Source organism: Pinus tabuliformis, chromosome 7, assembly GCF_031772625.1.
Source record: "Pinus tabuliformis cultivar Carrire ecotype Pingquan chromosome 7, CPIR1, whole genome shotgun sequence".
In the NCBI taxonomy this organism is placed as follows: Eukaryota; Viridiplantae; Streptophyta; class Pinopsida; order Pinales; family Pinaceae; genus Pinus; species Pinus tabuliformis.
Window position 1 is genome coordinate 663,675,765 of NC_142293.1, and position 24,343 is coordinate 663,700,107.

The 24,343-nt window shown below is 38.6% G+C and overlaps 1 protein-coding gene across 1 annotated transcript in view; it reads left to right on the forward strand.

Annotated features, from left to right (window-relative positions):
• Positions 1-24,343, forward strand: part of LOC149249193 (protein NPG1-like) — a 176,896-nt gene that overhangs the window by 86,207 nt on the left and 66,346 nt on the right. The window contains 2 exon segments of the mRNA XM_089458647.1: positions 15,769-16,447; positions 16,449-16,971. Coding sequence (XP_089314773.1) covers positions 15,769-16,447; positions 16,449-16,971 — 1,202 coding nt within the window.

Below are 24,343 nucleotides of genomic sequence, written 5' to 3' on the forward strand. Positions count from 1 at the left end.
CTTGCCCAGAAATACTAATTGGACCTGCAAGTATTTTTGGACAACGAATATATTTTCTAATATAAATAATTATTCAATGAAAAGGTTTTTAAGATCAGTTTAAATGGATACAAAAGATTTAACTTTCATGTTCACGTATCCAAGGCAAGAGTTTGTCTCTAACACTTTTATTTGTTGTAGATTATTTCCAGGACATATAATTAGCTTCAAAACACTTGAGAATATGGTTAGTACAACAATATAATGCAAATGGAAAGAAGCTGTACAACTTTAGGGCTTAGGGATTCTTTAAATCACAAGTTTTGTGGGGATTTTGCCAAAGATATAACCAATGAATAAAATGTAAACCACAATTGAGTGAAGCTATTCACTAATAAATATTTTTTGGGTTTTTAATAGAAAATAATTTTGGTTTTTGGAATATAATATTTTTAGGGGTTTTTTATGTTTAAGACTAACTACAAATTTACAAGAAAGCAAGGAAAAACAAGACATAATTTTGTAAGAAAGATGATTGCAAATTGTTGGAATATGGATATGATCCTGCTTCCATAAGAGTCAAGGATAGGGAATTGTGTCCACTCTTGACTTGGTATCTCAAGACTGGAAGTTTTGGAATGCTAGGTGGAATGGGGGTTCCCATTATCTCAGTCGAATGGGCTGATACAAGGCATAGGCTATTGAACAATGTCATTCCATCATCACCATGTTACATACTCATATGCACATGGCAGGGAACGAGGACTTCATTGCTCAATGGAGAAGGCACTCCTTTTTTGAAGTTTAGAAGTCAACTCTGTTAGAAAATCAGAAAGGCAGAAAGATTTTCTTATGTTGACAATTACCTGTGAAATTCTTGTATTTTTATTAAATTTCTTTATGTTCTTTTATCTTCTCATCAAGCAATAATCAAATCAAAAGCATGAAGATCAATGACACCAGATATAGGCCTCAACCAGGGATAAAACCCCTATATAAGGGAAAACCCAATCAAACTTTTCCACTAGTAGATTCAATTCAAATTGAAAAGACCCAAGATCTTAGACCAGACCAAAAGACCTTCCTCTCTCCACCAAGTCAACTTTCCAAGAGGATTAACCAAACTTCGATAGTCACTTATAGTCAAACAATCTCAACCTAGCTACAACTTAAAATTTTCAGCCCTCCAACTTCCAGAATTTTGGCCCTACTGTAGATTTGTGATTTCGGCCCTCCTGCAGCAAGCCAGAAACTTGCACGTGTGGCAGAGGAGAGAAATTTTAGCTTCTTCTTGCTTGATAAGTGTCTTCTTTTTCTTTGTTAGCGTTTTCTCTTTCTTCTCTAGGTATTTCACACTTCTTTTCTTCTCCTACAACTTCAGATCCAACTTGCTTGTGGTATCTCTCAAATGAGGTCGAGTAGTTGCCAATATATAGTAGTTTGATGCTCCTGTTGAGGCCGACTTGTCGTTAATGAGGCTGACTTGACTTCTTTGAAGCCGACTTGGTGGAGGAGGCTTATTTGATTCAATTTACATCAAAATAATTTTCTTTCTTGATAGACAAAGCTCAAGAAGGATATATTAAATGATGACAAGGACTAGGACTTAAGACACAAACCCTAGAAACCTACAATGGAGGCTTTGACCTAGAAATAAAATAATAAGAGCATGAAACCCATGCTAATAACTCATAATAAAATTTCTTTTCATTCTTTTTGACAAACGCATTACATCATGACTCAAATATAATTATGAAGACCGACACTAGTTACATTCTCTAACACTCCCTCTTAACTAGGGAGGTATTCACAATGTTGAAAATATCAGTATCGGCAAAATATCGATGAGGGTCCAAAAAACATCTTATTGGCAATATTGGCGAAAATATCGGCAAATATCGTTAAGCATAAAAAATGCATAATATATTCATTTTTTATTTTTTATTTTATTTATTTTTTTTCAGATTTTTAAACATATAAAGCAATAACAACATGAAATAAACACATTGGCACATAAATATGAAAAAGCACTGATATATATGATGTAAAATAAAAATGATACATCATAGGGGATACCAAACCCTAATGATCCCTGATAATTGTCCAATCAAGGACTCAAATACGGAGAACCAATACAAAATAACATCACATATATAAAAGTATCTCATCATTATGAGTTATATGTAGCAAAACAAATAAATCTAGTAGTTATCTATCTAAAATCAGTGCCCTCTCCCCCTTTTACGGGAAAACATGTTGGGTTGTTTGCCAGGCTTGCCCCTAGCAGTAGAAGGCCCTGCTCCTGCACCTAATGTCAAATAATGAGTGCTAGGTATGGAGCTGTGCTCTCCTATATCTATCGCAGATGGTGCTGATGCTGATGCTCCCACAGTCTCCTCCTCCTCGTGCTGTTCCTCCCCGAGTATCTCCACATTCAAGCAAATTCAAATTTAGAACGACGATTAGGTATAGTGATTCAACCAGATAGTATTTTGCAACAAGTGCACAATGTAGCATTAAAATTTAATTTTCTCTGTGCAAGATGTAGTGTACTGCACATAGCATGGAACAAACAACGAAGAACACACTGCATCTCATAGGCACTATGCAAGCCTCGTGTACAACAAGAAGTATGCCACTGAAAGCTGTATACCTAGTCGCATCCATTGCAACCTTTACTAATGGCCGCTCAGTCATATGAGAGTTGAGACATGGCTAGCCGCCAAAGAAATCGAACTCCATTATGCGGGCAGCTGAATATGAAACCAAATCGACAAACAAGCAAATAAAAATAGAAACCTTAGGCTCGAAGAGATGTGTAACTTACTAAGTTGGTGGACTAGTAGTGGTCTCAAACGATTCCAGTGACTCCAAGTAGCAGTAGGCTCGCAGCGACTCGTCACTCTTGGCTCCAACAACGGTTGTGGTATGGACTTTCAAGCAACGACTCCAATGAATCCTCCAAGCTCCAATAGTGACTCCTCCAGCTCTTGAATAACAGTGATCGCCGAGTCCTTTAACGCTCGAATAACAGTGACCACCGACTCCTCCAACTCTTGAATAACAGTGATCGCCGACTCCTCCTGGGTCCAAGCTCCAATAGCAAATAGCAAATGAAATGAGGAGAGTGACAACATGAGTAAAAATTTAAAACCTAAAGGATAAAACACTCGATTTTTAACCAAGGGAACCATTAAAAAGTCAAATCCGTTCTCGGCGTGGTTTTTTTGCATGATTCGTTCCCGGCGTGTGCGCTTTTGCATGGATCCATTTTCGACGTGGGGTTTTTTGCAAGGATCCGTTTCTGGAAATCTGGATACGGATCACGATTTTCTTGGATCCGAATCCGGATTTCTGGAAATGGATCCAAAACTGCCTAAACTCTTTGATACGTTGCAAAAATCAAATTTGCCGTTTCCGTAAATTCTAAAATGCTGTGCATACGTTTCAATACCGTTTCCAACGAGTTTCGTATCTGGATCCGTTTCTGATTCGACGAACGACGTTTCCAGAGCTTTTGGTAGGCGTTTCTGGTAACTTAGAAGTCAAGCCTACATTGCTAAGTATGTTGGTGGGTGCAACTTAGATTGAGTGGAGATAGAAAAATTTAGAGAGAGGAAGATTGGTGCGGAGTGTGTTGATTGATGAAGATTGGTGGAGTAAGATTGATTTCTTTCTCAAGATCACATTACTTGCATTTGATCATCTCCAAGATGTGGACACAAACAAACCTTTCTTGGGAGAGGTTTATGATGGCATGCACACTGTGGTTGAATTTTTTTTGCAAATTATTATACACAAGGTTTTGACTCTTCCTTTTGTTGATTTTGATTTTGTAGAGCATGGGAAATACATCATTGTTACGAGGTGGAATGGATATAAGTTTTAACACTCAATTGCACACTTTGACATATGATCTAAATCCAAAATTTTATGATGAAGATTTCATTATTCAAATCAATGGGAAGAGGAAGGCTCCACATAAGGACAAGGAGGTGGCCAATGGAGTGACGAAAGCCTTTCAGAGGTTGTTTCTTACTTCTTTACAAACTAATGCGATGGAGGAATTTGCTTGTGTTGCTACTAGATTAGAGGATTTTGCAGAAACATTAGCTTTGGATGAGAGGAGGACCATGAAGCAGGTTAAATGGTGGACTTGCCATGGGGAAAAATGTGTTTATTTGCAAAGCCTTGCCACTCACATTTTATCACTGGTGGCAAAATCTTCATCAATATGATAGAATTGGGGCACCTATAGTTTCACTTATTCTGTGAAGCACAAGAGGTTGGGATTGTAGAGGGATGAGAATCTTGTATATGTGCAATCATTCCTATGCCTTGTGTTTTGTAGGTGTGAAGAATCTAAAAGTGGATCTCATAAAGATTGGGTGGAAGCAAAATTCCTAGACTTGGATCTCTCTCTTATTGCTCTTGATATTGGTGGTGATGCAACCAGAACTAGAGTTGCCTCTTCTTCCAATCCACAAGCTGTTTTGTTGAACAAGCATCTTATTCTACTTTTGTTGGCGAGGGTGATAATTTTATGATATGTAATTGTACTTATAGCACATATAGCCTCATGTATAAAGGCTGAGTTTGGAATGTTGGATGTATAGCTTCATCTATAAAGGATAATTTTGGATTTTGCATCTTGTAATCATCTGCGAGAGTTAATATGGGCTTGGATTTTCCTCTAAAATGTCATTTATGTGTCTCATTCTTTCTAATCTTGCAAGATAATGGTCTCTCTCTCTCTCTCTCTCTCTATATATATATATATATATATATATTATGATGTTTCCATGTTGCAGGGGGTCACGTTTCCAACCATACCCATTTTGGAAACTTCTAGATGTTTTGATGTTTTGTGCAAATCAGGTTTTTAGTTATAGTATATGGACCCCTATGAGCTACATTTATCCTCACCCCTTACTGCGTCATCTCATGATCGTAATCACCAAGTTAAAGTTGAAGCTTCCCTAGATCAACGATCAATGAGATAATTCTTCCATTCTCATTTTGGCGAGAGACCTATTAGAATAATGCTATTTTAGTGTTTAATGCTCATTCGGATAAGATCGTCTGTGATCTTATTAGCAGTTTCTTAGTAGAAACTTGCTGTTTCTATTTTTGTAAATACATTTGTATTATTTATTGAGCTTCATTGCTCATTGTAAATCAATTCAATTCATTCATTGATTATGGTATCAGAGCTTGGGTATTTTTTCGAAATAATTTTTCATTGTTTGAAAAATTTTGCTTCATTTCGAAATAGCTCTCTAGAAGTCTGAATTTTTTTTTACTGGGTGTCAAAATTTCTGAGCTGCAGTAATCAAAGGATTTTTTCCTGCTCTTGTTCTGAGATCTCCAGTGCCTCAGTACGATCGTCGATGAACTTGGGAAAGGATTGCACAATGCACATTTTGTAAGTTATTGCTTGCCCTCGAACCCTAGAGAGGTTCGTGCTGCATAGAGGCAGTTTTCCAGAGGGCTCATTGCTCTGGTGATTCACCGGATCCATCCACACAGGTTATAAGGGCCGAATCCATCATTTTGACGGCTGGATAGAGTGGTCCAGGAAGCCAAAATATATCAAGACGATTTTTGCTGGCATCGAGTTTCATCATTTACGAGGGCAAAAATAATTAGAGGACAAATTTTCTCAGTGCGAGGATCACCGTGTTCTGTCCAACATCGCAGGCACGTCCTACACTTATGCAGGCTCTACAGCGGGCTCCACATGAATTTTTTTTCCCGCACATCAATTTCAGTGGCTGGTGTTGAGATTCGAACCCACCCCCTTCGTCTCAGACACAACAATCTCCATGCTTATCCATTCGACACACCTTCTATATTTCTAGATGGGACATATAGCCAAGTGGAATCAAAACTCTTGGAATTAAATCTGAAGCCATGTATTGTGCAATATATTTATCATTTTGGTGATCTATCTCTGTAGCCAAGTTCAGTGTCTTCTTTACAAGATTTGGCGTTGAGTTCTGCTTGTCGAAAGGTTATCTTCAGGAGAAGACCGTGTTCATTTGCAGAGGATAGTTCCAGTTTATTGTCAGAACTCAAAAGTGTGATCCCAGGTTCTTGCATTGTAATATCCCCAGGAATTGTTTCGCTGATTCTTGAGGAATTGAAATAATAATAAAGAAACGGTCTCACCTGGAATTATTGTATCGTTAGAAGCTATTCGTTGTGCTGCAACAACATCATCAGTAAATACCTCCGCAACATTAACCGAGACCATCCTTCGTGGCTCAATCGACCAAGGTATTTTAAATTTTTTTATTTTTCGAAAACTTCTTCCGATTACAGATTTGATGTGGGTTTTGTGATATTTCCATTGGGTAGTCGTCATAATTTTTTGGGTGCATCGTTTTTTGTGCCTCGATTTTCGAGTCAGCGAATTTGAATTTTGTTTCTAGCACTTGTCAGATTTTGTCCGGATCAGCCGGCATTTGCATTGAAATCTGTGCCAAACTTCTTTGTTGTTTTCCGTGTCTTGGAAAACGTACAGATGGCTTGTTCACTAATCTGATGTTGGAAGACAATCAGTGCTTTAATGGCACCAATTATAACATCTGGAAACAGAGAATGTTGATTATTTTTGAATATAGGCGTCTTGACCAACTCGTTTTGGGCAAAGAGCTCAGTCTTGGTACAGTTGGTGCCGATCAAGATAAATTTGATGATCGAAATCGTGAGGCTGTTATGCTTCTCAAACTCTATGTGACTGATGATCAGTTACCACAGATTCCTTTCGGCAAGACAGCTGCCGAAATCTGGCAACATTTGAAGGAACTGCATGAGACATCCGACAAGAGCAGAGCTTTCTTTCTAAAGAATCAGTTGTTCTCCATCATGATGGAAGAACATATGTCTTTACAGGAACATCTTAACAAGATTAAAGACATTCGAGATCAACTCGAAGCCATTGGTCGGACCATGGAGGAAGAAGATATGGTAGTCATCACTCTGAAAAGTCTACCAAAACCTTATGAGCACTTCATAAAAACACTCAACATTACCTCCACTAATGTTGATTTGAAGTTTCCAGAGTTATGCACCAAACTCATGCAGCAGGATCGTTGGAAACAACAGTTTGGTAGTGGTGCTTCATCAGCCTCCTCAGAAAATGGTTTTGCTGCCAAATATCATTCCTCTCAGTCCTTTTAGCAGAAAGGTTCTTCTCAGCCTTTGATCCGGCTAGGAAGAAAAATGTGCAGTGTAACTACTGTCACAAGTTCGGCCACATGAAGAAAGATTGCCGACAGTGAATTGCTTCTGAACAGAAGAAGCAGGGAGGGTCTCATCAGACAACGAATGTTGTAGAACATCTGAGCAGACAGAATCTGCCTTTTACGCCTTTATGGCTAAGAGGTCCTCAGATCATGCCCAATCTTCTACTTGGTACATTGACTCTGGTGCATCACATCATTTTTCTCACAGGCATGACTGGTTCATTGACTTCTCACCTTTTATTGATTCCATGGTATTCGGCGGAGGTGAAGAGTACACAGTGGTTGGTAGAGGTACAGTTCAGATCCAGTCTGGTGGACGCACACTCATCTTCCTGAATGTGTACTATGTTCCTGGTATGGAAAGCAATTTGCTGTCTGTCAGCCAGATTGTGAGGAACTCTCCTCAACTTGATGTAGTGTTTAGTGCGCACAAGTGCTCCATTATTGACAGGGAGACTCGTCTTACGGTTGCTGTTGGCCTAGAGGATCATGGTCTATACAGGCTTCTTGACACTGGTGATTCTCCAAAAGTGGCTCTAGCAGCTCGTGTTTCTCCCATCAACACTCTGTGACATCAGCGATATGGGCATCTAAACATTCAGTATCTCTCTCAGCTCTCTCGGGAGGGACTTGTGTTAGGATTACCTGATATTCAGACTCAGCAGTTGGGAGTGTGCGGCGCCTGTCAAGCTGGCAAGCAACATCGGTCTTCATTCAAGGATGGAGAATCTTGGCGCGCATCTAAGGTACTCCAGTTAATTCATGCTGATATTTGTGGTCCTATGAATACATTTTCAATTACTGGTTGCAAATATTTTTTGCTTATTGTAGATGATTTCAGTAGAAAGATGTGGGCGTATTTTCTAAAAAGTAAATCTGATGTATTTAGTATTTTTCAGAAGTTTAAGTCCTTAGTTGAAAAAGAGTCTGGCTGTAATATCATAACTCTTAGGACAGATAACGGGGGGGAATTTTGTTCTTCTGCTTTTTCCAACTTCTGTGATACCCATGGCATCAAACACCAGTTAACCACACCCTACACTCCTCAGCAGAACAATGTTGTCGAACGTTGCAACCGTACGGTTGTTGAAATGGCTCGTTCCATGTTACAACACAGGAGTGTTCCGAACAAATTTTGGGCTGAAGCAGTGTTTACTGTTGTCTATCTTCTTAACCGATCACCTACTCAGGCTGTTAAGGGGAAGACTCCAGAAGAGGTTTGGTCTGGCCGTAAGCCTAAGATCAGTCACCTCAAAGTGTTTGGCTCGGTTGCATATGTTTGGATTCCAGCTGCTAAGCGCTCTAAGTTGGATTCCAAAAGCCAGAAACTCATGATGACAGGGTACAGTGATCACCACAAGGCCTATAGGCTGATAGATATAGACATTGGTCGTCTTAGCTTTAGTCGGGACGTAGTATTTGATGAAGACAGAGGGTTCTTTCAGTCTCCTCCTTCTGAGCAGTGCTCTGAGGATCAGTCTCACAATGTTCTTCTTCCGTTAGGTCCACCTGATGGGAGGGATGATGCAGCATCAGTATTTGATGATGCACTACCTGAGCTTTCTTCGGAAAATAATCCTCTTCTTGCTGCACCTGTTGTTCTTGAGCCTCCTCTACCTACTCCTAATATTGGTTCTTCTACTCACCGGCCTAAATGGTGGGCTAAAACTATTGGTGATCTCCGGGATAATGAGCCTCTTGAAGTTAGAACTTCCAGAAATAAGAGCAAACAACAGCCTACAGTCAATTTTGCTCTTATGGCTAACCTACACAGTGTTTTTGAGCCTCAAAGCTATTTAGAGGCTAAGGGTATACCTGAGTGGGAACAGGGTATGGAAGTTGAATTCCAGAGTCTTCAAAAGAATCACACTTGGACCCTTTCTGATCTTCCTACAGGGAAGAAGCCCATTAGCTGCAAATGGGTGTATAAAGTGAAATACAAAGCTGACGGAACCCTAGACAAGTATAAGGCTCACCTTGTTGCTCGAGGGTTCTCACAGAAGGAAGGCATAGACTATGAGGAGACCTTTGCTCCTACAACCAAGATGAGTACCATACGGCTCGTCCTTGCCTTAGCAGCTCAGTTCAGTTGGAAAGTCCATCAGATGGATGTAAAGAGTGCTTTTCTGAATGGTGACTTACAGGAAGAAGTCTACATGACGCAGCCTCTAGGATTCAAGGTTGCCAATCAAGAACAGAAAGTCTATAGATTAGTCAAAGCACTCTATGGTCTGAAACAAGCTCCTCGGGCTTGGTACATGAAAATTGATCAGTACTTAACAGATCATGGCTTTCAGCGGAGTCCATCTGATGCAAACCTGTATATGAAGCATACTAGTGATGATATTCTGTTTGTGGTTGTCTATGTGGATGACCTTATCATTACTAGCAGTTCAACACATTTGATCCATGGATCAAATAGGATTTGCGTAGCACTTTTGATATGACTGATTTGGGACTTCTTCATTACTGTTTGGGGGTTGAAGTCTGGCAGATTGAGAACAACATCTTTCTCTCTCAGTCCAAGTATGCCAGAAATCTTGTGGACAGGTTCAGAATGCAGGATTGCAAACCAGCCACGACTCCAATGGAACCAGGGCTCAAACTTTCAGCTCAGTCATCCTCCCCACTTGTGGATGAAACTTTATTCAGGCAATTAGTGGGCAGCCTCATCTACCTTACTGCCACTAGACCTAACATCAGTTTTGCAGTGAGCTACATTTCCCACTTCATGTCAGCTCTTAAGGTTGATCATTGGATAGTAGCGAACCGTGTGTTGCATTATGTGCGTGGCACTCCTGATATGGACTTCTGTACACTCGGAGTTCCGATCCTACACTTAGTGGTTACACAGATTCTGACTGGGCCGGTTCGGTTGATGAGTCTGGGATCCGGTGCTGTCACCTGGACTAGTAAGAAGCAGTAGGCAGTGGCTCTCTCCTTGACAGAAGCAGAGTATCGGGAAGCAGTTGTGAGCCAGTTTGGCTTCGATGTATGCTTGTGGATATGCATGTTTCCCAGGCAAGTCCTACTCCCTTGTTTTGTGATAATCAGGGAGTGCTCAAACTTGCCAAGAATCCAGTCTTCCATGAACGAACAAAGCATGTGGAAACCCATTGTCACTACATTCGACAGCTTGTTGAAGACGGATCCGTTCAGTTGCTGTATGTTCCCACAACGGAGCAGCCAACAAACATCTTCACCAAGCCCCTTGGTCCTGATAAGTTTGTAAAATTCAGAGGGTCTATAGGTGTTGTAAATAGATTGAGCATTAAGGGAGGGTATTAGAATAATGCTATTTTAGTGTTTAATGCTCATTCGGATAAGATCGTCTGTGATCTTATTAGCAGTTTCTTAGAAGAAACTTGCTGTTTCTATTTCTTAGTAGAAACTTGTTGTTTCTATTTCTGTAAATACATTTGTATTATTTATTGAGCTTCATTGATCATTGTAAATCAATTCAATTCATTTATTGATTAAGACCATTCAGACATATCACAGGGTCACCTAGACATACTTGTTCTAGCATTCAACATAGGGTGAGATTGATACCGAATGCAAATTGAGTAAAAAAGTGCCGATTGTCAAATTTGCATGCTTTATTAGGGACTCATTGACCTCAAATGTTAGGACTGCCTCAACGAGAGGCACCCAACTTCTCCCTAGGATAATCCATCGTAGCTTTAGTTTGGATGATTCCCTAGAAGACATCCATAGGCTGTACTTTCTTTGTGGTCAGTGATGATGTTAGCTCCTCCTCTGATTTTGGTGCAGATTAAGGCATCTTCTCCCATGTTTTTGTCAAGTGTTTGCTAGTTGGGTCTTCCCCCCTTTAATATTTATTTTTAATAATGCTTATTTTTCATCTAGGGTAGATGCCATTGACACCCCTTCATGGCCACTATGACATATTGTACTTTCTAGTTTCATTGACTTATTTTGGTCATTTGTGGACATTAATTTAATTTCATTTTCTTTCTATCTCATAGCTGTCAACAACATTCTCACACCCTTGACCTCTCTTTGAAGGCACATTATCAAGAATAAATAGTTGATGGATTGCAACAAGTTGCAACGCAAGTTCATATTCCATGACAGATTTGTTGTATTTTTACAAGAAAATGTTGAAGTCTCTTTGGAAGATTGAGCATCGAGATATAGGTGGCTGATAATGCTTTTCAATTGGAGAAACTTCCTCATCTTGCTTTTCATATTGCTGTTGAACTTTTGAATTTCTCAAATTGTACAAGGACGCAACCTTGGAGAGAGAGGCACTAGTGATCCATACTTTAGTCTTTGCAGGTTATTCCTGTTTTCCTGCCTTTTGCGTAGGTTGATATCTTGTGACGAAAAGGTCATCTTTTTGATGAGGCCTGATGGGTTCTCATTAACAGATGTAGAAACTTTTTCTCTTACATTTTACATGCATTGCAGACCAATTTTTCTTGTGATGGGATGAATTGTTATGGTTAATTATGTAATATGGTGGGGTTATATTTATATTGTAAGGTTAATGCCCTAAATCTTCTATTAATGTCAATAATGGTCAAATATTATAGACCACTCATGTTGTTATGTGTAGTTTCCCCAACAAACAGGTGACCATGTAAATTATTTATTTGAGATTAACATATAAAAGGGTGATTCATTTATCCAGATTCTTTTCTTTGTTTCTCCTTGTTCCTTGGACGCTTGTCCCTTCTTTGTGTATTTCATTGGATGCTTTTCGCTTCTTTGTGTGTTTTGTATTTGTTAGTCATGATTTTCCTTACATATTCACAATAGATAGTACTATTGGACTGCCAATATTTCAAATTTACCCTGTTTTGCAAGGTTTGCAAACAGGGGGTTGGGGGTACATGTTTCAGCAATGACTGGATAGATCTTCTAAATCTCAAGGTACAGTAGTGGACAAATAGACACGATGCATCCAATTGCACAATTTGATCTTCAAAACATGTAAAGCATTGCTTTTGCTAATGATAATAAAAATAAAAATACAATGGTATATCCATACATCATCATCTGACATGATATAAACTATCTGTTAGAAAATGCACATATTTGTGGGTTCCTTGCCAAGAATTAATTGACACAGTCAACAAACAGGTGAAGGTTGCAACATCTAGAAGGTTCTGTTTGGATTCATCTTGTCATATTCATTCATAATAACATTTGACAACTCGCCACATACATGTCCACCCATCATTCAAGAATGCCTGCATTTTGGAATATCATGCTCTTTTCTCTTCTGTGATATTACTTTGCTCTTCTATTATATTACTTAATTGTTGTTTGGTTGGTGGTAATTGTGAAAAGTTAAATGAGAAAGAACTAAACACATGAATTGGTGTTCCTGGTAGCAATTTCATGGTTGACTCTATACAATCAAAGCCCACCCTACTGCTAGTGAAAGCATATATATATATATATATATATATATATATATATATGTATATATATATATATATATATATATATATATATATTTGGGGGTTTTGTTATGGGATCAGAGGATGTCCCAGTGTTCCGTTTCATAGGGGATGGTGATCCTGTACAGATGGCTAGGAGATATGGCTTCCGTAGATGGCAAGGGACATCCTTGATGCCTCCCCCTTGAGTTAGAGGGGTCCTCTCAGAAGGTTTGCAATTATTGTTTCTCCAATAAAATCAATTTGGCCCATCGCAGAAATTGTATGATTGCTCATTTGTGATAACAAATTTTCAAATATTTCCACTTGCAACAGTTCATTTGGGTGAACTCTCAAATTGTTTCATAAACATTTTAACTTGACAAAGTGTGAATTAACCTGTTCTATGTGCTGGTCTGTTGCAGTGATTATTGAGTGGCTAGGAGCCTAGGAGGATTTAAAATCCATTCTGATGAATAGGTATTGCAGTATCTGCTATAAGGGTGGATTTAAACGATCTCATTGAACTTTTCTGAAGATGGAGAGCGGCAAACATTGACAGGAATTTTTAGCCTTAAAGAAAGAAGATTGCTAAACGTTTAGCAAAGGAGAAGCGAAGTCAAGGTTCTAGAGCTAGATGGAAACTGCTTGTTTAAGACAAAGAAAGAGAGGATTCCCGAATTTTGGCAAATGTATTTATCGAAAAAATTTCTGCTAGCCATAATAATCTTGGAGTCATATCAAGCAGAACAAGACACAGGCAAAAAAAAACGTCCTTAAAATACTTCATCATAGCACTCAGTAGCAGTCAATAGTAGAGAACTATAGCACAATTCAAGTTTTGCCTTTAAGTCATAGAAAACCACTTCTGAACTTTTTATGCCTCTAGTCAAAACAAAATAGTGTTGGTACTGCTTGCTTTCCAGAGATTGATGCAAGTGTGGTTGAATAGGATTATAATAGAAGTTGAAACAAATAATAAAACCTTTGCTGTTTCTTTGAGAAATAAAATAGTTGGTGGGATCTATGAAGCTAAATTTTCTTCTTATGATAACCGCAAGGTATTATAATTTTTCTGGATGGTTTCAACTTTCACGACCTTGTTAATGCAAGATATTAAGTTTTTCTGGTTGGTGTCTGCCACCTAAGTCACATGGTTTGGGTTCGACAATGATCAGGTTCGGCTCAAGTTCGAATTTTTTGATAGGGTTCAGATAAGGTTCGCCATTAGGTTAGTCTATGTATATTTTCTATATGTATAGATATATTAACTTGAAAAATAGGATCAAACTGTAAGAATCAACATCAATAAAAATAAAAAATGCTATCACAAACATGGAAACTGCAAGGATAGATTACAAGCTTGAGTTGCGACATGAGGTTATGAGTTTTGATCTATTGACTTGGTCAATGGCTATCAGGTTTGATGAGGTTCATCGAACTTTAAAATCTTTTTAAGGTTTGCCAAAATTCGAACCTCAAGGTTGAAGTGCGACGAATCTTGTGACATAGTCTGCCACTAAGGATTGCACATGGCACAGCCATACCCACAGAGTATTTTACCAGATAAAAACCGAGGACAGATTTTTTCCTTATAGGGGTTTATGATTGTGGGTGATGGGAGAGTACCTTTTATTTAGAGTTGCATGTTGGTCAGGAAAACTTTCTTACTTTTATTGCGCTGAGAGGCGCTTTGCAGTCCAGAATGGGGGAGATTTTATACCGTCCATAAAATGATGCATTAGATGAAAATACTAATAATAATAAAACATAATATCAGCTCAATTACAAAAGTAATAGAAATAATAAAAGTATAAATCGATTCAAATCAATTTTTTATATTGTAATTTTGTTTTTATTAATAAAATTACAAACAAAATTTTCAATAAAAAATCATGATATGGATATCACATTAAAATAAATTAAAATAATAATGATTAATATTCGTAACCATGATATTCCAAAACATATAATGATCTACTGAGTGCCGAGAGGGATCAAATCTCTCAAGATGCAAACCCCTTTTTGAGTGCAAAAGTTGAGGAAAGGTTTGCATCCCCTGAGATTTGATTCTTCTCAGCGCTTGGTAGATCTGGAGTTAAGATGATTAGCGCTTAGGTGCATGATGAACTACCTTGTGTTTCTCTGCATGGTTCCTTTAACAGTCCCTTTGAATGCATTTTGTCATTTTTGTCCCTTTGAATTCCTTTTCTTTTTAATTTTCTTTCTTGTTCACATGGTGGCAAATTCATAAAGTGGTTGTTTACCCTAATATTTTTTATGTTAAAAAATTGACCGGTCTAATATGACTTCCTCCTCATCTGCTTGTTTCTTTATTTGGGAGACATTTCTGTTGTTCCTTGGCAGTAATTTGGATTCGGCCATTATGTTTTCCATTATCTTGTTAGCATAACAGTTTTTGCCATTTGGTAATGGAACACATCTTCATCACATTTTCAACTATGAACTTTTCAGAAAATTTCCTTTCTTCTGTTAAGAGTTGCTTTTGGCAGTCTCACATCATTATTTTGTGACTTATTGTACTTTTTATTCCCATTTACATTAATGAATTTCTTTCTCTACTGAAGCTGTGAACCTAGAAATATGTCAAATCTGATGTAATCTGCATCAAAGGACTTAAAGATTCTTGTTGCATACTCAATAATAACAGAAGAAAGGATGCAAGAGGATAATGCTGCAGCTATACCCATGTACGCAGAATGGCGCTTCATTTTTTTTGGGAATAGTAATGTTGCATTATTCCTTACTAGGAAGTGGCTTTGCAAATATGTAACATGTATTATCCCGTGCATCGAAATAATCTGATGTTCAATAAAAGTCCATCTTGCGTTGTAACAAAAGGATGCAAAAGAGTAATGCCGTAGATCATAGTCTGGAGGTTCATCGTTGGTGTTTATTTTTCTTAGACATGTCAGATCTTTTTCTAGATGTTTACTATCAGAATATACAGTAAATATCTTATAAATAAAAGTTTTGCTGCTTAGTTTTGGGTTTGGGCTATGTTTGCATTTGATGTGATTTTCTCTTTTGTTATTTATTATTATGAGAATCCTATGTGACTTTGCACATTTCTCTTTGTCAATTATATTTTCATTCTGTGATTGCAGAAGCTGCTCAAGAATGCAAAAGTGTTCTAGACACAATTGAAAACGCTTTTCCTCAGGGCATGCCTGAGTTGTTGGGAGACAACAAACTGCAAGAGACAGTTGGCAAGGCTGTTGAACTTCTACCAGAACTGTGGAAGCAAGCAGGTCTCCAGCATGAAGCAATGGCTGCATATAGACGGGCTCTCCTTAGTCAATGGCACCTTGATGCAGATTGTTGCGCAAGAATACAAAAGGAATTTGCTATTTTGTTACTTTATGGGGGGGTTGAGGCAGGTGCACCTAGTTTAGCTGCTCAGATTGATGGTTCATTTGTCCCAAAGAATAATACAGAGGAGGCTATTCTATTGCTTATGATTCTCCTAAGAAAATGTTGTCTACGCAAAATTGCGTGGGATCCTGCAGTCATGGATCACCTTACTTTTGCACTTTCTCTTTCTGGACAATCCCTTGTAATAGCAAAGCAAGTTGAAGAGGTCTTACCTGGAATTTATGCAAGGTCTGATCGATGGAATGATCTGGCTCTTTGTTATAGTGGTGCGAGGCAAAATCTGGTTGCGTTAAATCTTCTAAGAAAGTCATTGAGCAAATCAGAAAAACCAAATGATTTGTCAGCATTGTTATTAGCAGCAAAGATTTGTACTGAAGATTTCCATCTTGCTGCTGAAGGAGTGGAATATGCAAGTGGAGAATGCCAAAGGGGAGTTTGAACACTTAAAGGGCATTGCATATCGTTTATTAGGTCTTGCATTGGAAAGGAAAACTAAAGCTTCATCTTCAGACTCAGAAAGAACCCGTCTGCACAGTGAAGCTTTGAAATTCTTAGAGGAAGCTATCATTTGGGAAAAACAAAACCCAGACTGGATCTTTGAATTGGGTCTTGAGTATGCTGAAAATCGTAATCTGAATCTGGCTCTCTGCTATGTAAAAGAATATCTGGACTTAACTGCTGGCTCACTATTGAAAGGATGGAGGCTTTTGGCACTAATTTTATCAGCTCAGAAACGTTATTCTGAAGCAGAAACTGTCCTTGATGCTGCTTTAGATGAAACAGGAAAATGGGAACAAGGAGTGTTGTTGAGAACAAAAGCAAAACTGCAGATTGCACAGTCATCGCCAATGAATGCCATTGAAACATACAGGCTTCTTCTTGCTTTGGTTCAAGCACAAAGGAAGAGCTTTGGAGCTGGAAAATGCACTCCAAAGGTATGATTTTGATATGTATTTATAGATTATAGATTTTTTCTGCCATGCTTGCTTTAGTTTACATATTCTGTGCATGATTGGGACAGTTTCCAATCAAGGTAGTAGAGTAAGTCAAAATATATGCAGAACTCAGCTTCAGGAAATGTACCTCAAAAGTGAAAAGGAAAAGAGTGCATTATTTGATATCAGGGTTATCATTGATACAGAGATTGTTAAAAATAAATAGCATCTTATTGATTCCATGAGCATTCAATATACAGACTAGGTTTGGGAATGAAATGCATTGGAGAACTCAGAATACATGTCAGCCAAAACCTGCAAAGATAGAGAACATGGCTATGGACAAACGTGCTATGAAGGATGATTCCACCATGGTCGGTGCTACTTGATGTTCATTGTCATTTATCCCTGGTAGTTGGCCTGACTAACTTGTTAGTTCACCAACTTTGTTATATGAATATCTACTCTCATACAGGAATTAAAACATAAGAGGACAGAAAATAATACCTTGATGAAAAGAACATCTCTCCTTACAACTCCCCACTAAGTCTTCTTATAGCTCTGTAAATAAGAAGAGGGGTGGTAAAAGATCAGTAAAGGAGTTACTAGCATGGTATTTGATCTTAATTCTAAAGCCAAGAAATAAGGCTTGTGATGATACATGCATGATTTGCAAAGACAAGATATAAAATATAATAATAATCAAAAGAGATTCCCTCATAAATTCTAGCAATAATCATAAAAAACTAAGATAATGAAATAGTAATTCTGGCAATAATCATGAAAAACTAAGACAATGTTTGTGTTTTTAGTTTTTGACAACAAAAGACATTCCAACATTGATGGTAGCACCTCAGACGTTATGAAGTAAGTTGCCTCTCCTGAAATGCAGAAAACACTATCTACTACACAAAGGGCTGTGTAGATTGCAATGTTACCCCAAGTTTCTGGGATGCAGGAGTCCCAGAAACACACACTACGGATATGTTGAGACAGTCCCCAAATTTGAGGAAATTTATGGGGGATTTGGGGGACATCGGGGTCCCTAGCATAGGGGCTCTGTATCTAAAATTAAAAAAAAAATAAATCCTTGTAATAACAATTCCGGCCCATGTAAATTCATCATGTTGCAATGTAAGTACTAAATTCAAATTGTAAATGCTAGAAATTCATCAGTCACCATTGCAGTTATCATATTTCACATTGATCAATGATACATGCACATCAAAAGTTCATGTTCATAACCTATGACAAAATAAAATACATTGATTCAAATTTCAAATGGTGGTAAACAAATACTAAATAGTAGTCACTAAAGTCTGAAATATTAAATTAAAATTACTTGCAAATAGAAAAGAGTGACAAGTCAATGACTCATCAAGATCTAATGTAAATAAAGTAAATAGTTAAAACTGAAAATTAACAATGGACAGTGCAAACCAAAAGTAGCTAAAACAAATCAACATCAAATGAGGATCAAGAAGTCAATGCCATTGATTCTTCTTCTACATCCATATGTTGTACAAAGGCATCAGGCCTATCAATGGGAGTGTAATGGTATCAGGATTATCAATGAGAGAGTCACTATTTGTGTCAGATTCACTCTCATGAGTAACCAAGGCGAATCATGGCTCACTTTCATCTCAAATTCAAATGCTAAATGACCTGTAAATGTTAAATAAGAGAAATGTATAGGTAAAGGTGAATTAAGCTTAGTAGTTTACTAAGTTTATTGTTTTCTTAAACCTTTTTCTTCGATGTTTTCATGCTTTTTGAAACTCAAATTTGAGGTGTTTAATGAATTTCAAAAGTTCAAAGCTTTAGTGGAAAAATGAGTCAGGTTGTCACATTACCTCTCTTAAGTCTAATAATGTTGGTGAATTTCGTTCCCAAGAATTTGATAACTTTTGTGTTAAACATGGGGTCAAAAGACAACACCTTACACTCCACAACAAAATGGATTCATTGAAAGGTAAACCACACTATCACGAAGATAGTCAATTGTATGTTGCAGAATGTGAAAATTCCTTGAATGCAACAACTGGATATTTATTTTTCTAACTGTTAGCAGTTTATTTCAGTGTTGCGAACATCTCGATAACATCTCGATTTTATCTCGAAATCACAATTTTTTGGGCTAGCCGATGTTTGCCGATTTTTAAAAATATTTTTATGGTATCTTAAGTTTGCTGATGTTTGCCGATTTTTTACCGATATTTTCCCAATTTTCCCGATTTTTTGGTTTTCTGGACCCTTGCCGATTTGATCCCAATGCCAATGTTCACAACATTGGTTTATTTGTCTTCTGAATTATTATTCAGCAAATAACAATAAATTCACTTTGCATTCTTCACAATAAAAGCACCGCGGAAATACAAATATGGAATTGAGAAATAAATGCACACACACAAAAATTTAACACCGTTGTTTATGGACAACTGTCCCTAGAAAAACCTCGAAGGGAAAACTAGTGCAACAGATGAGGCTTTTGTTATTATGTAGCAAATGTAGAGAATTACGACTGGGTGCCCAAATGGCTATCCTCTGACAATTTATCTCCACTGAAAAATATTGGGAAAATCCTTTTCCCTCACAACTACTCGATTTGGCCCTCTCTGGCAAACTCACACTTCTTAGCAAATTCGCTCAGCTGGACTGGAAATGCGCAATGCTTGTTGGAGAAATTTCATACTGCCTCTGAAATACCTCTAGATGAGTCATCCTGCCTTTCTTTGTCTCTAGAAACAATTCGCTAGGCCTCCCGGGACTAGATTCGGGCATTAGCAACTAAATCGATCCCTCTCCCGACTACCCGCATTGCAGAATACGACCTCCCTGTTGGATAATTCAACCTTCCTTATGTTGAGAAATCTAGGGCATCATAAGTTAGGAGATTTCTCTTCTTGATAATTGTTTGTGATATACTTTTACTTCTTGGATTATGATCTTCTCTTCGTTATGTTGTTATTGTGTTCTTTTCATCAAGACAATTACCAAATAAACAATAGAAGACAAGAGACACAGTATGTAGGCTTTTCAGCCAGGGCCAAAACCTCTCACTTGTTGAAAGGAAAACCCAATCATAAATTCTTCTTATAGATCTTCAATCAACGAATACCAAGACCATGACAAAGACCCTTGACTCTAGTGTCCTCCCAAGACCAAGTCACTACCCTCTTCTTCATCGATGCTTTTCCTCTTCTTGTTCTCAGTTTCCTTTCTCTTCTCGTTCTCGACTCTTTCCCTTCTTGATCTTGACTTCCTTTTATTCTCGGTCTCTTCTTGTAGGCTTGCCACCCTACCACAAAAACCTAGATTATCTTCGCTTCCTTAATAGTCTCTACAAGAGAGAGATTTCTTGCACCTTGTGTGAAAATTCTATCACTGCAACATCTAATTTACTTTGCCTACTTATTTTCAATAAGTTATTTATGAAATTCCTTCAATAAACATTAAAATGAATTCTGCTGCAGATATCACACCATAATACAGAAACAAACACATGCACAAGAATCAACACATCGACACAGATATTTTGGACAACAGTCCTCGGAAAAACCCAATGTGGGAAAACCGGTGCAGCAAGAGAGGATTTTATTATTCAGCGATTCTTCAGTACAACTGGGTGCCAAACTGGCTTACCCAACAGAGAGAAAAATTCTCCAGCGCTTCTCCCAGTCCCAGTGTTAGCTTGGCTGACTTTTGTGTAGCTCCCAGACACTCCGTGTCAGCCCCTGCTTGTCTGCGTTAGCCCTGGGCCTCTCTGCATCACCCACGTGGGCCCTCTAGTGACTGCACAGTCTCTTGTTGCCTCAACGTTTGCCTGAAAGGCCCTGTGTCTGCCTCTCCTACCTCTGCGCTGGTTTTCTGTTGCTGATCCTGACTCTCTGCTCCGTACTTGCTGCCTCTTGCTGCTCTCTAGACCACTAGTTTGAATTTCTCAGCTAACCCCGCTCTAGAAATTGAATTGACTGGTCTCCCTCAGTGCGTCCTCCAATTGACCCTCAAGCCTTTTCTTGTACTTTTCTCGTTGGTCCATCAACGACCGAGATTAAGTCCCTAATCAATGGCTAAGATTAGATCTGCCTTGATCCATGACTTTTGGACCATTCTAACTCAGTTTTATTTCAATTCACATTAATATTTTATTTTCCCTAAGTTTAGACTTAGGAACTCCATTAAAAATATTAATTATTTTAATATCTTCCAAATTGGTTAGATTCTGCCCAAACCATTTTTGGGTCTTGGAGATCGCATGTGCTTTAGCTTCTCCACCAATTTTCGTGGCTAGAGCACATCCGTTGCTACCCCAAATCAACACCTTGAATTGGCTTCTCCTAGCGAGGTTCTATACCCAAACGATAATCACCTCAAAGTGACAACAACTCCTTCGACTTCTTCGGGATTCCTTCGATTCCACTATCTTTGCACGTGGGAGGATAAATTGACCCAAAAACATGACTATCTTTCCTCTTTTCTGCGCTGATATGGAGGCTTCTTCTGGTGTATACTTCGCACTTCTTTCTTGATTTGCTTCACCAAATTCATTGTCTCCAAATGAGGCCGAGTATGGGTATATATACAAATTTGTTCATGACCTCTAGGCCGACATGATCTCTTGGATGGAAGCCGACTTCATCTTCTAGATTCATCTCTTTGTTGTAGGCCGACATGATGAGGGCTAGTGACAAGGTCTTGGAGGATGACTTTACATAGACAAGTGTGACTCTTTACAATGTGTAACATGTCTTCATTACATGAGAATGGATATTTTATTCTTTTATGACTAGATGACAATTCCTAATGGCTCTCAATGGGAGCCTTACTCAAAAATAAAATCTTTTGCTCATGAAACCCATGATGCAAGCATTACAATAATTTATTTTTTCTTCTTTACATCTCTTACATAAAATCAAAATTACATGTCATTATGAAGGCCAAACCTAGTTACATTTTTCAACACTCCCTCTTAACTAGGGAGGTATTCATAATGGTACTTGGTCATTCTCAATCTGAAGAATTTCTCATAAGAAGAATCAGATTGGTAACCCATTTGTTTAGCATCATATCAACCAGCATTGTCACATAGCAAGGCCTTGACTAACAACTCTATCTCTCCACAAGATCTGAGCTCAATGCTGGCGAGACCAATGATTTATAGACACTCATCATTGTCTCTCTCGGAACATACCCCACCTGAGTTCTCAGGGTGTGTTCCATCAGGACTATTCTTATCTTGGATTCCCAGTCCTCAAAGAATATCGGTCCTCCACGACTACTCTTATCTTGGATGCCCTATCTCATCCTCAAAGAGTATTAGATGCCAAATGATTACCCAATCCTCTCATTCTGTCTTCCCAAGTGAAGACTAGAATGATGTGTCTATCTCTCCCTCTCAATTAGGGAGGACATATCTATTCCAATAAAGGAATTTACTCATTCCTACACAAGGAATGTACCTAAGCTCCCTCTTGGCTTAGGAATTTACAAGTTTCCTTAAGTAAGAAACTTCTTTCTAGGTTCCCTCTTAATTAGGGACCTATAACAACTCCTCAGGTGGAGATGATGGGACAACCATTTGCTTGAAGAGCTCCTTCCTTCGATGTCATGCATTTCCTTTGTCACGAAGTCTTGTTCTTTTGGGACTTCTTCATAGGGCATAGACCATCCATCACTTTTATCCATGAGTCAGTCATGTCATCATTCCTCTTATCAGTGTTGGGTTGTGTTATATTCTTTCCACGACTAGCCTCCCTAGTTAACCAGGGGGTTATAGGGGGTGTGGAGCCCCCCCTTCGTTGTGTCGATTGCGCAGCGGGGGGGTCACAGGGGGTTTGAGGGGGGCAGGTAGCCCCTCCTCCATGGGGTCTAGTGTAGCGCCTCAGGGAAATTTTTTTGGGACCCTATATTAGGTCGGACGAACCTACCTATGGTTTTAGCATATGGTTTTGGACGCGATGGTTTTTCCGTCCATGGTATTGGATGCTTCGGCATGTATATATATGTATTGTAACATTGAAAGGAACATAATGAAAAATCAAGCTGGCAGTCCCAGTTTTGGGATCTATGGGAATATCTCTGTGTATATGTGTTTTATGCGTTATGCTCTCGCATTGTTTATTTTCTATGGTTTAGAATTCGTATGCAGGTAATTTATGTACGGGATTAAAACCTACATGTGGTATTAGAGCTGTTTTGGCTTCAAGGGGACGACTTTGTTACTGAGGGGTTTAGCTCGGGCTTGTGGTAGACCCTGTTCAGTGCGAGATCTGTGGGATCGATGCTAGTGGTGAAAGAAGATGGCGAGCAATGCAAAGATAGAGATCGAGAAATTTAATGGTCAGAGTTTTGAGTTATGGAAACTCAAGATGGAGGATCTGTTGGTAGATAAAGATCAGTGGATCACGGTAAATCCGGGTATTAAACCAATGGGAGTGTCCGATGAAGAATGGAAGAAGTTGGATTAGAAGGAAAAGAGAACAATACTCAGATTCAGTATTGTTGAATGTATCAGGGGAAGCTACGACTAAGGCTTTGTGGGTCAAGTTAGGGACTTTGTACCAATCTAAGTCTCTGGTGAATACACTGTTCCTATGGAAAAAGTTGTATAACCTGAGGATGAAAGATGGAGACTCGGTGACAGAGCATCTACGCATTTAATACTGTGGTAAGTTAGTTATTATCTGTTGATATTAAAATTTTAGATGAAGATAAGTGCATCAGTTTGTTATGTTCTCTACCAGATTTGTGGGATAGTCTAGTTATTGCAATAGGTAGCAATGCAATTGCCTTGCAGTTGTATAAAATAGTTTCATCCTTGCTGACGGAGGAGATGAGATGGAAAAATATGGAGAGCCAGAATGGTGATGCCTTGTCTGTACGAGGACAGTCCCATAACAGAAACAAAAATAAGTCATCGAGTGGGAGATCTAAAATCTAGAGGGGGATCTAAATCTCCAAGAAAACCTGTAAAGGTGTGTTGGAAATGCGGAAAGTAAGGGCACTACAAAAGGGACTGTAAATCTAAAGCTCCTGACAAAGGAAAGGGATCTGATGATGCTCCTTCTGCAGAGGCGAAAACCACCTCAGATGAAGGTGGGGATGTATACTTGGCTTCTTCAAGTGCACATGTAGACCATGAGGCATGGTTGATTGACTCAGGTGCATCCTTTCACTTCACTCCCCATAGAGAGTGGTTCTACGAGTATGAGAAATATGATGGTGGTGATGTCTTCTTAGGGGATGATAGGAAGGCTAGAATCATTGGTCGCGGAAAAGTAAAGTTGAAGTTGCAAGGTGGAAGGGTTAGAACACTTCTGGGTGTTCTGCAGATTCTTGCATTGGCCAGAAATCTGATTTTTGTAAGCACGCT